Here is a 16112-nt window from a genome sequence, read left to right as displayed (position 1 = left end):
GTGTCTGGTGCTGGAGGCGTGCGAAGGCTCTGCCCTGCGGCGCCAAGGTCTCGGCGCCTGCCTAGGCGGGGGAAGTTGGGCTTTACTGAGCGTAATTCAAACCCCCTTTAATGAAGTAGCGCTAATAAATACGGGGGGGCTCTGGGCTCGCGGAGGGGATGTGCCGTGGGGGGAGGCGGCTGGTGCCAGCCCCGAGCTTGGCGGCGTTTTCTGGCCGTTTTCCGAGCGGCTCCAAGGGCTGAGGCCGCGCCCGGATAAACCCGCGCCTAGGCCCAGCTGGGCCGCGGCCTAGGTCCTCGGCCAGGCGCTGCCGCCCCTCCCGGCCGCCGGGGGCGCTGCGGCGGCGGGACCGGGGCGGCCTGTGGGGCCGGGGGCGGGCCGGGGCCTCCGCCCGGCGGCCCTTCCCCTCCCCTGCTCCGCTCAGCCGGGCCGCGCCGTGAGGGGCTGGGCCGGGCCCGGCCGTGCCCCGCCTCGCCCCGCCGTCCCCGGGCCCGCACGCGGGAGGCCGCGGCTGAGGTGACCGGTGAGGCGGGGCGGGCCGGGCCGGGAACGGGCCGTGCGGGGCCGCGGGGCGGTGGCGGCAGCGCCGGGGCTGGGGGCGGCCGGCGCGGCCCGGGCCTCCCTCCCTGCCTCTGCCCCGGCGGGCCCAGGAGCCGCGGGCAGGGCGGCGGCGTGGGCTGTGGCGGTGCGGCCGCCGCTGCTTCACCTGAAAGTGTTTTGGTTTGTTTTGTCTTTAATTCTTTCCACCGCTGCCCGTACGTTGGTTTGGTTTTGGTTTTTTTCTGCCCCGTGCTGCTGGTGGCGGGGGGCTGCCTCTGCTCTTTAGCAGCGAATAGTGCCCCGGAATGGCGGGGGGGGTTTTGCTGGATTCGGCGGGGCCCGTACCAGGCTCCGGAGTTAGTCTGGGGAACGGTCGGAATTGCAGCGACCACCGCTTATAAAGCATGTAAAAGGAGTTACAGCTCTCGGAGCTTAAAAAAAAATATTCTGAATTATTGAGTGTGCCTGCTCAAATGAAACGTTTGTTATCGTTCATAATGAAAATGCTGAGAGGACTTTAATTCCTCTGGGCGTTTGTTTGTTTTCGTGGCTACAGGCAGCTCAGAAGTACCGGTGCACTTTGATGACAAAAGTTGACATTTTTCATGCCTTATATGAGAAAAAGCCTGCGACCGCCGGTTCTCTGAGAGGAATGATCAGGGGCTCTGCTCTGGCCCTGTTCCCGCGGCTGTCCTTGGTCAGTAACCACTGCCCACAACTTTGCCACTGCGCAGGTGTGAATAAAAAGGTAATTCATGACATGTAGCTTTATTTCCCAAAATCTAGAACTGCAGTGGTACAGGAGTGCACCTGCAAGGTGCCTGCGGAGGGTTTGAAGCTTCTTACCCATATCTTCAATAACTTTAATCATAAATGGGGCTGTTTGCTTTGTTTTCGAACACTGGATGAGCGATACTAATTCATCTTTCTTGGTTTTTTGGTCTGTTTTCCCTTTCAAACGTTAATGAAATGTCCCTGTGTCACTTTTGCCACTAGTGTATTTCACTATTTTTCCCCCTTACAGCTGTCTTGAGTTACTAACGCTTACAGACAGTTTGCATTTTGACTTTTCAATGTTCTGGTAAGGTGGGTTGTTTTATTTTATAAAGCTATAAGTGTTCTTCCAACCTGTAAAAAAGTTTAATTATATTTTACTTTGGTTTATATCACTTACTTGGGTTTCTGAATCTTACGGTAGCATAAAATAGATACCCCAAATTAATGATTTGAATAGGATGTGTTAACTCAGTTGATCTTGTAGAGTGGTGTTAACTCCACAGAAAATTTAAATGTCTTCAGAAGACAAAGAGGCTCAGGAGGATGAGCTGCTGGCTTTGGCTAGCATTTATGATGAAGATGAATTTAAGAGAGCTGAGTCTGCCCAAGGAGGAGAAACAAGAATTTGTCTGGAGTTGCCCCAAAACTTCAAAATTTTTGTGAGTGGTGAGTTCAGATGTTTTGTGTTATCCTCAAATTAGGTTTTCCCCAGCTGATTTCTGGTATGTGCGTAGGTGGTCGCTGCTCGAGCGACCTGCAGGAACACGGACCAGAGAAAGCCATGACTGACCCTGTCCTGTGCTTGTGGTATGGTCGGGGTTTATATCCGAGTAGGTGATTTCATCCTCGTACATAAAATCTCTTTAGTGAACTGTAAAATTAGAGATGAGTAATAGTATTTCTTAGGAATTTTTTTTTTTTTTCCTTGAGGACATGGCTTTCCAGGCTCTTGGTTTGTGCAGGAGCTGCTATTTCACAGTACTGGTGTTTACTGATTTAACCCTATATATATACACAACCCTGTGAAATTTTAGTGCACTGAGAAGTTTTGTTATCTAGGGTTGAATAAATAATTTTAAACCCAGAAATTAATCCAATGAAAAGAGGTATGCTGGGTGCTGTCATAAACAGTTGCAGTTCATTAGTTTTCACTTTCTTGTTATTTCTCAATTGTCTTCGGTTCAGGCAATTCCACGGAGAGCCTCCGGAACAACGGCTTTGAATACACCGTTTGCTTTCTGCCGCCCCTCGTGCTGAATTTTGAACTCCCACCAGACTACCCCTCAACGTCGCCACCGGCGTTTACCCTCAGTGGAAAATGGCTCTCCCAAGCCCAGGTTTGCAACATAGTTTTAACATTTTAACAGAGCTTTTGTGATCATGAATAAATTCATAATTAACAGTGCTCTGGGGGCTGTTAATGTAGGAGATGAAAGTCAAATTAAGACATAAATAATTGCATTGCTCTTTCAGTTGACTCCTTTGTTTCCTACTTATTTGGTCACCATTCTGAGGAATGAAAGCTTGCATCTGTGAGCGTTATTTTTATATGTATTTTATATATATATTAAAAATATAGAACGGTCAGTGTTAGGTTAATGGTTGGACTAGATGATCTTCGAGGTCTTTTCCAAGCTAGATGATTCTGTGAGCTCCAGGATCTGAAATCCAAGTATGCCCTAAGGAGGACTGTGGGAGAGCAAAACAGTAACGAGTTGTCAGAACTTACTGAAATCTGGACTTGTTTTTCCTTTTCCAGCTCAGTGCTCTTTGCAAACACTTGGACAACGTATGGGAAGAGAATCGAGGCTGTGTGGTCTTATTTGCCTGGATGCAGTTTCTGAAGGAAGAAACGCTGAGTTACCTGAATATTTCCTCCCCGTACGAGCTGAAAATGTGCCACCAAGGGAACGGGCAGAGTAGGACACCTTTGGTCCCTCTCGATGCTGAGAAGGATTGTGGGGGTGCAGCGGGCTCTGCTGCAGCTGAAGAGGAAACGATCGATGTAAGAGCTGTGCAGGATGTGGAATCGCTGTCGAGTCTGATTAGGGAAATCTTGGACTTTGATCAGGCTCAGAGGAGGAAGTGCTTCAACAGTAAGATGTACTTGTGCAATATCTGCTTCTGTGAGAAGCTGGGCAGTGACTGTATGCACTTCACCGACTGCAGCCACGTGTACTGCAAAGCGTGCCTGAAGGACTACTTCGAGATACAGATCAGGGATGGGCAGGTCCACTGCCTCAACTGTCCCGAGCCCAAGTGTTCTTCTGTCGCTACTCCGGGCCAGGTAAGAGAAGTGTGCAGGCAGTGGTGGTAGAGTTCTGCTAACTTACAATCCTGACAGAGCCGGGGTGTGGCTTTTCCTGGTGAGCCTGGTGAATATATCCGGGGAAATGTTATTTCATGCTCTGAGCCACAACGAGGCATCAGGGTTAAAACTGGATCACTCGGCGTGTGGTTCGCCCGCTGATTAGTACTGGCATTGCTCAGGGGCCTGAATTAACGTCCCGTTGCAATTGACCCTGCGTGCTTTTCATTTGATTATTATTAAAATAGCATTGGGACTGTTTAGTTTGAGGAGCGGAAGGCTGAGGGGAGACCTCATCACTCTCTACAACTACCTGAAAGGACATTGTAGAGAGGTTGGTGCTGGTCTCTTCTCACAGGTGATTAGTGACAGAACAAGAGGGAACGGCTTTAAACTGCAACAGGGGAGTTCAGACTGGACATGAGGAAAAAATCTTTCAGAGAAAGAGTGGTCAGAGTGTGGAATAGGCTGCCCAGGGAGGGGGTGGAGTCCCCACCCCTGGGTGTGTTTAAGGGTCGTTTGGATGAGCTGTTGGGGGATGTGGGGTAGGGGAGAACTTTGTAGAGTTGGGCTGAGGGTTGGACTCGATGATCCTGAGGGGCTTTTCCAACCTGAATGATTCTGTGATTCTGGGAGTATTTCCCTAACCTATTGGTGAATATAAAGTGGATACATCCCAGCTGTAGGTCCTTTTTCACTGACCGTTTTTTTGCTGAAGCCAGCAGGCTCAGAGCGTGTAATCTTTCTTTGATCTTTGTTTAGGTTAAAGAGTTGGTTGGAGAGCAGCTGTTTGCACGTTACGACCGCCTGCTGCTGCAGTCCACCTTGGACCTGATGGCAGATGTGGTGTATTGCCCTCGCCCGGGCTGTCAGACACCGGTCATGCAAGAACCAGGTTGCACCATGGGCATATGTTCCTGCTGCAACTACGCTTTTTGTACTCTCTGTAAAATGACTTACCATGGGGTCTCTCCGTGTAAAGTCACCGCGGGTGAGTCACCGTATTGCGGAAATGGATCAAGAAGCAATTAAGTCTTGTGTGAAAAAGACTGCAGGTCGGAAATTAAGCGAGGAAGCTCAGCGCTGTGTGAGCTTTCTAAAAGATCAGACAGATTCATTTGGAGTAGGTCTGGTGCTGGCAATTAAAAAGTATTCCTTTGATGACACTCCACAGCTCAGGATGTCCCTAAACTGCTGATTGCCAAGTTCTGAGAGGCCATTGCAGGGGAAGAATCATTTTATGTGTGCCTTTTTTTACCCTTTCCTGTGAACCCACTACTTTCTGTTGTCAGAGTTGATAGTGGAATCAGGTGGATGCTTCTCCATCTGTTTGGCCTCAAAATCATGTGACAAAGTTTCATTAAATGTACGTTCAGAAAAAATATTTCCATTTTTCAGTTTATTTTACATTGTAGATTTGATCTAATTCCATTGACTGATCTCTTTTATAATGAAACAGTGTAAAAATGTTGAATTTTGAGGTAGAGGGGTTTTAATATTCTCATATTTTTCTTGTGTTTTCTAATGTTTTACTTTTTAAATAATGACATTAATTGCCTTTGAGAATATGCTGTTATTAGCTGGACTTCTTTATATACTATATTACAAAAGCTGTTTTGTTTGCTTTTCGTTTGGGTTTTTTTGTTCCCCAGAGAAGTTAACGGATTTGCGAAGTGAATATTTAGAAGCAGATGAGGCAACTAAAAGATTTTTGGAACAACGCTATGGCAAACGAGTGATTCAGAAAGCCCTGGAGGAGATGGAGAGTAAAGAATGGCTAGAAAAGAACTCCAAGTCCTGTCCTCGCTGTGGTACTCATATAGAGGTAAGCACAAGAGGGGAAAGGCTGAAGAATCGTAGTAACTCTTAACAGAAACTAATCTAAATTAAGTCAGTTCTGCATTTAGGCTGGAACAGAGGTGTATTTGTAGCCTCCAAGTTCACCGGGGAAGGTGAATTTCTAGGAAATGGTAAGAGAACTTTGCATTTCTGTCTGCGTTCTATAGAAAAGGAGGTGATGTTTCTGGAGCTCAGGGACTTGAGTAAACACAGCAACTGGTATTGTTCAGACTCCAGCACTGAAAAGATGGAGGTTGACTATGGATCTGTATGAATCCCTTTGTTTTCCAGGTGTTTCAGGTTACTGCTCTTTCTGACTACAGCCAAGAAATAAAACTAGCTTCAGAAAAATATTAACTTCCAGTATTATTAGTATTACAGCCAATTTACAGTTATGTGATTCTAGCTCCTAGTTGTTTTGAAGAGGTGAAAAAGTATCAGTGCTAAGATAGAGTCAAGGTAAAATGTATTTCTTAGTAAAACGTATCCCTTAGCAGACATGGTTTTGAGGACTGTTATGTAGAGACAGGCCGGAAGACTGACATGGTCAGATTTTGTTACTGCTATTTTTTTTTTTTTTTCCCCTCAGAAACTAGATGGTTGTAACAAAATGACATGTAGCGGCTGCATGCGGTATTTCTGCTGGCTTTGTATGGGTTTGCTGTCAAGGGTGAACCCCTACCGGCACTTCAATGACCCATCGTCCCCGTGCTTCAACAGGTCGGTGTTTACTGGGTTTCTTCCAGTGCTGTACCTCTGTGTCTACTTTTTCTGACAGTCTCTCCCAGATTATTCTTACCTTGAAATTTGTAGCTACACAGTTTAAGATACAGTTGCTTCTCTCAAATATTTATGCTTACAAGGGCCCGACACTAACAGTTAAAAAAAATCAGGAGTGATTTGGGATACGATTTTGCTTTTTAAGAGCTTTTGTTTTAAAATCCTGGAGAAGTCTTCTGGGCCTATTCCTGACACTTTCCTTGCTGCCTCTGACTGAGACAGCCTGTAGTGAAATGTTTCCTTGCAGATGCTCAGGTACACAAGGTTTTGGGTAAAAAAAGCTGCTTCTGGAAAGCTGCAGACTTGCCTTCCATCATCACTCTTAGGGATGTATCGGGAGACAAAAGGTGCTGCTGCTGCCTGGACAAACGAAAGGGCAGGTGGCTCGGGGAGGTGGGATGAGGGCAGCCTCTAAGCTCGCGTGTACCCCGCTGGGTCATGAGCCCATCGCCGTGACAGACGCTGCCTGGATACAAAAGTCAAACCACCAATAGTTCACTCATCCCCCACCGTCTGTAATAGATGTAGCTGGCACGATTTAGTTTTTTCTTGTTCTTGGTGCTTCTTTTTCAGCATTCCCTCTTCTCCCAACAGTAACTTTTTCACTTCCTACCCTGTTTTCCTTTCTATTTTCCTTCTGCTGTTCTTTTTTCTTCTAGTTTAGCTTAACTTCTACCTATCTTGACTAAGCTCACCTGTTATATAAAAAAAAATCATTTTCTTCCCTTTTGTTCCCCCCCACTCCCTGCTGTTTATATGTTGTAGTTGTTTGCTCAGCTCTGTATTGCCTGATTAGATTGTAAACTAATGGAGCAGGCAGGCTTGGCTGGTGATTATACACTGCTTAGGGACCAGCTAGGAGCAGCAGCATGCTAGGTAATGTTTGATGTGTTTTGGATTATTAATATTTTCAGGGACTTCTTGAGATGTCATGTTTGTAAGGCACTGCAAAACCTCCTGGTGTCACGTGCTTTAGAAGTGCAGAGTGGCTTATTTTAATTGACTTTCAGGACTGCAGCATGAGTGGTTTATGATACCAAAAAAATAGTGCAATTTGCTGCTTTTGTGTTTTTTGTCACATTTAGATTGATTTTTTTTTTTTTTGGCACATATCTTACTTTTTTTGGATCCTGATGGTAAATTATTTGCTGTCCTGCAGATTGTTCCAAGCCGTGCATATTGATGGTGAGTTCTTGGAGGATGAAGATGAAGACTAGTAGCTTTCTCTAGCAACAAAAGCTGAACAAACCAGAGACAGATGCTTTCCATTTTTGTGTCAAGTTTGCTTTTCACTTCCATTACGTGATAGACGAATGATAACTACCTTGCACTGCAGGATACTCACGCTTCAGAGGCTGTTGCCAAAACCAAAGGAGACTGTTTTACCCATCCCGTGGCCAGGATCACCGCGGAAGGGCCTCACAATCACAGTGATTGCTAAAGGCAGATACAACCACTCAGAAGCTGGAAGACTGCTGGGAAAATATATACTAAGAGGTGCCCTTTTTGAAAAAGCAAACAAAACTGAAGCTCCAAATCACAGAAATATTTGGGGGTTTTCTTTAGGGAGACTGACCTTTCAAGGATCTTGGCTCATGTCTGTTGTGGGTTTTCGGGCAGTTTTATTGTAGCTGTAGTGCTCTTTCTGGAGCTGTGTAGTGGTGCTGCTTGGACAGGGAAAGGTTTCTGATACGATACAGAAAATTTCTTCTGTATTCAGCAACTGAGCTTATTGCTTCTGTAGCATTTCCTGACCCGTTCTCTGGAAAGCAGCTGATTGCTCTGTCACTGATACTTTCTAATGATGGTAATGCTAATTATCCCTACCCCCCTTCTTACTGGCTGTGCTGCCTGGGTCTTCGCATTACTGAGTGCTTTGGCAGAAAACCACCAGCGGCCATTTCCAGAAATTTGAATCTGCTTGATGACTCATCTCGGTGTTGCTGTTGTATTCACTCACGTTGCTGCTCCTTATTTTGACAGTGGTGAGCGCTAAGGCAGTGAACCCAGTATGTGGCCAGTGAGAGGGTGAGAAGTATCAGTCAGCTATTGAAACAAATTGTTGTGGATACATAGTTGAGATTAACTTTAATTCTTCAAGATACTGAAAATTACCTTGTTTTCTCAGATGATTAAGTAATTTATTTTTTACTAACTCTTCATATAGGACATTTGATTAGTTGATAGTTTTGCTTCTGGACTAGATACCTTGTTTCTACTGTCCCTGCACTTCAAATTATTTCAAAACTAAATTGTTTCCTCTAAAAGCTCAGTAAGTAGTTTTGTGAGCATGAAAGTTATTACTGGAGGGAACCATTAATTTTTTAGAAGTTTTTCCACTTGCAGAATGGTCTAAAAATTTATTTTGAAATTAAAACTGTATGTGCTGTGTTCAAAACAATTAGCAGGGTCTGGATGGATAGCTCAGGAGCTGGAAGACACTTCAGAAACTCAAGGTGAACACATCTCAGTTATGACTGTTAGTAAATAAATTTATACTTGGATATCTAGCCAGAATGAGTGCTGATTTAGTTCCTTTCCCAGGGGATAGAAGTCTGTATTATTAGAGTTGGCAGCAGTTAAACAGGTAAGAGAGGGTAAGGGTGGATCTTGTGTCTTGGTTTAGGGTATAGGGTAATGTGTAGGGAAAGTTTACATTGTTTATGGTTTAAATTGTATTTCCTGCACCTTTCACATGCACTAAATTCACTTTAAGACAGTAAACAGAGTTGTCTCCCTGCTTGTCTTCATTCTGGCGTGTATGTGGCAGCACAGGTCAGCGTGTGGGACCGAGCTCTGTTCTGGGTGGCAATGGGCTCCGGCGCCACGGGGCCGAGGCGCTCGCTCGCGGGGTCGTCTGTAGAGCGGCACAGACAGACCCGGGCTGGCACCAGGCTCCCAGGTGAAGCTGGTGCAGGATCTGTTCAGCTGATAAAAGTTTGGATGGTTCCGTACACGACGTGTCCTCGCACCCGAAGAGCCCTGGCTTTCCCTTGGAGATACAAGTCCCTGGTACGTGGTGGTCTTGTGCCACCGCTCGGGGATCGCTGTGTTGGATGGAGCCAGCGCCGAGCTGCAATCCCCCCCCAGGAGTTTCCACAAAGGGTGTGTTGGGATGAGAAGCCCTGCCTGGGGCTGTCTGCCAGAGCTACCAGAGCACGAGCGCTGTGGTGAAGTAGCTGAAGGTGTTGCAGTGAACTACCTCTGCTTCCAAGAACTTTGTGCGGAGGGAGAAGGAACGGGGACGTCGTCACCGCTGTCTCCGTGAATTGTGGGCTCCTGTGGACCCCTGGGCTGGAGCTCCCACGCTCTGCAGCGCGGTGCAGGAGGACAGACCCTCTGAGGAGAGGACAAGCAGGTGACTACACTCGTAGGACAATTGGCTGGTGGGACAGAGAAAACCAGGACCTGTGTCCATGCAGAGAGAGCAAGGCAGCAACTCCAGTAATGTGGTGCAATTTCATCCTCATTGTGTACATCTTCCTCTTGTAGCCCTTTCTCCATTTCTGTGCATGCACAGAATGAGTGTTGGATTATTTGCAGACATTTTGTGGTAAAAGGTGAAGAACTGTGACCTCTTTTCTCCTTGAAAGATCCCCCCTTTTGCTGCTGCCTGGCAGGACAGAACTGTAGCAGGTGTTTGGTGGAAACCTGCCAGCAAACACTGGGCAAGGGGGGAGCTCCTGCAGTAGGGAGCAGCAGTGGCTATTTCTACCAAACTGCTTTCACTACAGCTTTGGTTCTAGGTTGATAGAGAAATCTTGTGCAAAACAACAAGTCTTTCTCATGCTTCAAAGGTTTTGTTCTGTTCAAACCTGTTCAGTCACAAACTGTCCCACATTTCACTAGCACAGTGAGACTGAGCACCAGATACAGTCAGTGTGACCACTTAGAAAAAATCAAGACATTTACTGTAGAAAGTTACATTACAGATCAACAGCTTCCAAAATTTCTGCATAAAGAAAAGGAAGGCTCCCCAGTTTGTCTTGCCCTCATGTGATAGCATTTGATAGGAAACCCAGGAATCAAGTTTCAGAATTGGTGGAGTCTTGCCAGTACAGGTGGCTGTTCAGAATCAAACCAACCCCCTCAATCCCAGACCAAACCAAAATCCAGGAAATAAACCTTTCCCCCACCCCAAGTGCTAGTTTGAGCCAAGAACTCTCTTGCCATTGTTTCTACTTCACTTTGCAGTAACGTTTGCTTGGGAATTTGCTTCTGTCTTTATTAACAAAGCGGTTTCAGGACCAGCTAGAACCCGGCTGTAATACTGCTGCTAATCCTGGTGTGAGTTTTACTTACGGGGGGTGTCTGTGCAGGAGCGGCCTCGCTGTCTCTCCACATTTAGTTGACTGTTCTCTGTCTCTAAATCTGATCTTTGAAAAACAGGTTTTGGCAGATTTGGAAAGACCGGGCCTTTCGCTTGGTGTGGCAGTCATGTAATAAGCCACAGCAGTTTTTTAAAACAGAACTTTATTTTAGGCTGTCAGGTGGAACGTGGCTTTATGGGAATGCTTCTTGGTGTCTCCGTTCTACTGACACAGTGTGTTTGCTCAGAGGCTCCTTTCACAGTGGTGTCCATTTACTGTTGGAGTCACTTAGGACTAGTGAGATCACGACTGAACTGGTGGCTGAGCACTGTAGCTCAGACCTCTTCCTGCCTCAGCTTTCTCAGGTGCTGCAGTCCTGGCATAAGGATTCCCAGAGTATTTGAGCTCTAAGCCAACGCAAAAATGCAAAGAGCAAAAGGATTTATAGGAGAGGGGGTGGTTTGGTCACTTTTCCTTAAAATTTTAAAACTCTTCTAGGTTTGAATTGTTATCCTGTTTTTATGCAAGCACCAAATCCATCAATATAAGTTCCTTTCCAGATCGTTTGCTGTTCTGTAATTAAACATAGGCTGAGGCCAGAGGGACCAGAGTGTCTCCTCTGAGGCTTATGTGGCATCTCCTTGTAGCAAGGGAAAGGATGGGAAGGAGGGAGAGAGAACTGACTGCTTCAGGCTGACACAAATAACAGAGGGCTGAGCAGCACAGAGAGCAGTCATTTATGCTTAATCCCAACAAATCTATGTTCTTGACGTACATCGTAAAGCACCAGGGCATATAAAATTATACACTGAAAGCGAACATGTCAGGCTTCTTGTGTGACAACAAATAAAATCCTACAGATGCATAAACCATGTTACTAACATGGCGCTCGTGAATGGTGCCTGCAGCCTCTCTTCTGCCAAGCTGGGCTCAAGTCCAACATCTGGCTCAAAGCTGGGTTCAGCCAGGGCTTTATCCATCAGGCCTTGAAAACCTCTGAAGGACAGAGTCTGCACATCTCTGGGGAACCTGGCTTGACTGTCCTCAGAGGCAGGTTTTTTTCCTTACATCCAGTCCCAACTCAAGCTCCATGGTCTCTTCTCCGCTTCCCCCGTGCCCTGCCCAGGTGAGCCTGGCTTAATCTTCTCACTGACCGCCTCGCAGCTGCACAGCACCTTGCTACTGGCTCACGCTGAAGCTTTCCCTGCCCCAGGCTGAACAAGCCCGGTTCCTGTTTTAAATGACTCTAATGTAAGAGTGTATTGTGGAGGGGGAGCGACACGAGAGGTACTTGTCCTAATGGCAAGGAATACACCCCAAAGGGATTACCCCTTTTGTTTCTACAACATTGTACTTTCACATATCTTCCCATTTCAGCTTTGGGGCCTTTAGTCCATGTGATTACAGTTGCTTCATAGATTAAACAACTCATTCTCTGTTGACTTTACCTTCAGAGAATAAGTTAGTGGCAGAAGTTCGTGGAACACAGTACACTGGATCCCATCCTCATTTGGTTAATTAAGGCAGGTGTTTGGCATCTGTCTTTTTAATGGAAGGAAGCAAGCACATAATCATTTTGCTAATTTAAGAACAAATCTGAGTTTCTGCAGCAATTCCCTTTCTTCACAGCTGGTTTTCAACAGAAAGGCTGGTTCAGCACTATGAACAGCGAGATTAATCGCTGTATGGCTTCTCAGACTGGCTTCTGTCTGCTCCTGTCTCCTTCATGCTGTATAAGGGTTCCACAAGCTTGTTGTGAACCAGCATTAAACCTAGTGTAGCAAGTAAAAACAGGACTTAAGTAGACATATAAAGCAAAATTCTCATTTACTGGATGCTAATGGAATTAGACATTACTAGAGTCCTTGTTCCTTCACTCCCACACCCACGCAGTTAAGCATTACTTTTGCTCTTTTATTACTGTACACCTCAACTGTTATATTTAAGGAATGTACTCCTTTGGGAGTTAATTAAACAGAAACAGCCAATGCAAAGCATGGCTTGTGTCACTTAAAAACTAAGTACAATAGCTGCTTGGCCTGGTCAAACACTCACCTTTAAAGTATTTCACTGTCTTAACTCTGAGTTCCAGCGTGGCATCCTCATCACACACAAACACAGTGTTGGGGTGTTGCTGGAAAGCGGATATTGTCCACATGTGGTTGACACCCTCCTCAATAGCTTTGTACAAAGCAAAGGCTTTGTGGGCTCCTGTGATAAGAATCATCACCTGGACTCCGAGACACAGAGGAGGCCAGTTAGGGACTGGAAGAGAGCACACCTACCCCCTGCTGAACTAAGAGGTCCCCAAGAGGGGACAACATCCATCATCCTCCCCAAAGGCACTTCACTATCACAAATCTGTTTGCTCTGGCTGCATTTTCTTCATCAATTAAGTCCTAGCCCAGTGGGTCATTGTAACGATTCAGATCCTCTGAGCTCCCCTGTTAAGCACCTATATGCCGAGGCTTAACAAGTATAAATCAAGGTACAGACTTAATTAAAAGCTATCTCACACAGTTTGCATGAGCTGCTGGTGTAACATCAAGTCCACCAGTGGGTCTTGCAGTTACTTCCCCTGATGAGATTCTTAATCAAAGACATCCTCCCAAACCTTTCTAGCTTCCTGGGGATCACAACTGTTCCGCAGGGTTACACAAAGCGAAGTGTTAGCAGAGCGAAAATGGAGGCCAGAGCAAGAACGAGCCTTTCCCCAGTGCTGCAGAGCAGGAGGATCAGGTACTGAGCTGCTCGTGGCAGGGGAAGCGTAAGCTGGCCCAGGCCAGCAGGGTGCAATGCTGCTCCAGGGCTGGATGAGCTTTAGCTGCTCCAGGAAGCCCTGCTCAAGAGCTATTGGATAAAGTCCTGCTTTTCTCCTAACCTCTCTGGCATCCATGACAGTGCCTACTCCGACCGTCAACGCCATTGTGGGGACTCTGGAGAGGTCACCATCAAAGAACCTGGCATTAGCCAATATAGTGTCTGTAGCCAAGGTCTTCACGCGCGTCCTGGATACCAAACTCGACCCGGGCTCGTTGAAGGCAACGTGACCGTCCGGGCCGATACCTGGGACACAGACAGTTGGAGAGGAAGGTCAGTGGCTGCAGTGTTCGTTGCAGGAAGCAGAGCCAACAGCACTGCTGTTAGAAGGACATTCAGTGCTTCAGGAATAGACACGGAGCTGAGGAAAATACTTGCAATTTTTCTGCTCAAGCTCAGATTTGCTTCTGGTAGGAATGCTAGCCAAAACCCCTCTGCAGTCAGCAGAGACTCTTCCCTAACTGCAGGGACAACAATAAAACAAAGTAGATGGCAGAATCTTAAGGCAAACTGATGGGAAAAGCTTGCGTTGGGCTCCTGTTGGCTCAGAGGACTCTGACTACTCCTAGCAGTTTCCTGTTAGCACTGGCAATTGTGATACATTTTCTATTCCGTACGGTTCTAGCCCTGCCTGTTTCTCCTGCTGATCGTTTCCTGAACAATTCACTTACTGGACTGAAATACTTAAAACTGAGGGAGCGGTACCCTGGGAAACAGGGCTGCCAGCACAGGAACGCCCAGGGCAATGATATGCAGAGTGCCTTTCACTGCAAACCCACCAAACTGCGCTGAAAATGAACTTTCCTGACAATGAATGAGACAGATAGCTGGTGGAGGAAAGGCAGCACTTCCTGCTAGTGTTTAGAGACCACTAGTCCTTCGGGTTTTCACCTCCAACAAAGAGTTCAATTCCTCCAGCAGCTTTGATTTTATCCTCAAATGCGTCACACTCTGTCTGTAGATCAGGTGCATTTCCATCCAAAATGTGAACGTTTTCTGCCGAGATGTCGATATGCTTAAAGAAGTTATTCCACATGAAGGAATGGTAACTTTCCGGGTGATCCCTCGGGAGACCTGGTAACAGAGCATGCACAGGACTAAGACCAACTGAAACAACATCACCCATAACATAAACCACCTACACGTCCTTGCAGTGGCTTTGGTAACAGAGCACTGCTTTCTCCGTCTGTCACTGGTGACTCCCTCAACTTTCATGAGTTGTTTTTATTTCCCTAAATGGCAAAATTAAAATCAATCACAATAGCTCCTGCAAGACATGTGCTCATATTAACATGCAACAGTGTTCCAGAAAAGCAGGCATGCGTCGTGCCTCATCTGTTGCTACCTTTTTAGCCTTCCTCCCAGTTCATATTAGCAAGAACGATTAAAAAGCTGTGCATAGCCTGGGAAATAACTTCCTGATTTTTTTTTTTTCCACTTGAATGCTATAAACTCACGCTGGACTGCCTATTCCCTAATGCTCCTTGATTAGGATTGTTCACAGAAAAAATTCTTGACCGGAGTAAAATCTGCATTAGCAAATATTTAGCCTGTATGTTTTTCACCTTTGGAGCTTTAGGCTTGCCCACTAATCTCTCTGTACTCTTTCTTCTGAAGAGGCTATTTCATCACGGCTCCATAAACGGATCAGTCCTCTGCTATCTTAACGGGACCGTGCTTGTAAGAGACCTGAAGCTAAAGTGACCTTTATAATCCTAGAGCAAAGGTGGTAGTTTATACTGCACACTATCTCGGCTTGCAATGATAAGATCAGAGAATACCAGGTTGGAAGGGACCTCAACGATCATCTGGTCCAACCTTTCTTGGCAAAAAGCACAGTCTAGGCAGGGTGGCCCCGCACCCTGTCCAGCTGAATCTTAAGAGGGGAATCCACCACCTCCCTGGAGAGATTATTCCTGCAGCTGATTGTTGCCATTGTGAAAAACGGATGCTTAGCTAGTCAATACCTAAGTCCAGGTAAAATACAGCAGTGCCTAGTGTGTATAATACCAGGCAACACCTAATACCCTTTAATATTTCTTATGCAGGTTTTCAAATTGTGCCTGTGGGCTCCCTTGGCTAACGCAAATTTTATCCTTCCCACCCCGAACCTCTGGCAGGGGAGATTTTCTGTGCCCACCAGGCACTACAAGACTGTTGGGCTGCGGTACCGAGTGCTGCCCGGTCACCCGACATCCAGGCTGGACTGAGAGAGAGAGAGGTAACAGACAGCAAAACCGCTGAGGGAAGCCAAATACTTCTGGTGTGCGGGCACTCACCCACGTACTCGTCCATGTTGAAGGTTTTCACGTACTTGAAGGAGAGGTCCCCGTTCCGGCAGTACTCCACCAGCTTCCTGTAGCAGCCCAGCGGCGTGCTGCCTGCGGGGGAGCCGCCGCCTCAGCCCCGGGCAAGGGCCCCGGGGCCGCGGCCCCGCTCCCGGCACCCACCTGTGGGCAGCCCCAGCGTGAAGAAGCGCCCGGGGCCGGGTCCGAAGTGGACGATTCGGTTGCGGATGTACTTGGCCGCCCACTCGCTGGCCTGCGCGTACGTCTCCAGGATGATGAGCTTCATGGCTGGGCAGGGCGGGAGCCGAGCTGAGGAGCGCCGCCATTTTACCGCCGCCCCGCTCACCTCCCTCCTTTCCTCCCTACCTACCTGCCTGCCGCCGTCCCGCTGCCGCCGCCCGGGGATCCCCACAGCGGGCGGGACCGAGGCAGCAGAACCGCCCGGGCCGC

At 47.1% G+C, this 16112-nt stretch overlaps 2 protein-coding genes across 6 annotated transcripts; one reads left to right on the top strand and one right to left on the bottom strand.

Moving 5' to 3' along the window:
• Window positions 1–360: 360 nt before the first annotated feature.
• Window positions 361–8968, top strand: RNF14 (ring finger protein 14). 4 transcript variants are annotated; one of them, XM_074838161.1, is made up of 9 exons: window positions 361–516; window positions 1097–1288; window positions 1821–1983; window positions 2503–2654; window positions 3077–3604; window positions 4388–4616; window positions 5278–5450; window positions 6054–6184; window positions 7404–8968. In XM_074838161.1, exons 3-9 carry the CDS (start codon window positions 1830–1832, stop codon window positions 7459–7461), a joined length of 1425 nt encoding a protein of 474 aa, XP_074694262.1. In that variant the 5' UTR covers window positions 361–516; window positions 1097–1288; window positions 1821–1829; the 3' UTR covers window positions 7462–8968. The 4 variants fall into 4 exon arrangements, with proteins under 4 accessions (XP_074694262.1, XP_074694261.1, XP_074694264.1 ...); XM_074838160.1 differs by having other exon boundaries at window positions 365–523; XM_074838163.1 differs by having other exon boundaries at window positions 365–523; window positions 1802–1983.
• A 2300-nt stretch (window positions 8969–11268) lies between these two features.
• GNPDA1 (glucosamine-6-phosphate deaminase 1) lies at window positions 11269–16112 on the bottom strand. Of its 2 annotated transcripts, none has more exons than XM_074838165.1 (7): window positions 16033–16112; window positions 15825–15950; window positions 15654–15755; window positions 14266–14448; window positions 13436–13620; window positions 12610–12784; window positions 11269–12326 (listed from the first exon to the last, which is right to left on the bottom strand). In XM_074838165.1, exons 2-7 carry the CDS (start codon window positions 15946–15948, stop codon window positions 12229–12231), a joined length of 867 nt encoding a protein of 288 aa, XP_074694266.1. In that variant the 5' UTR covers window positions 15949–15950; window positions 16033–16112; the 3' UTR covers window positions 11269–12228. The 2 variants fall into 2 exon arrangements, with proteins under 2 accessions (XP_074694266.1, XP_074694267.1); XM_074838166.1 differs by having other exon boundaries at window positions 15825–15971; window positions 16033–16079.

This window comes from Strix aluco, chromosome 13, assembly GCF_031877795.1.
Source record: "Strix aluco isolate bStrAlu1 chromosome 13, bStrAlu1.hap1, whole genome shotgun sequence".
NCBI lineage: Eukaryota > Metazoa > Chordata > Aves > Strigiformes > Strigidae > Strix > Strix aluco.
This window is presented reverse-complemented; position numbering and strand designations above follow the sequence as displayed.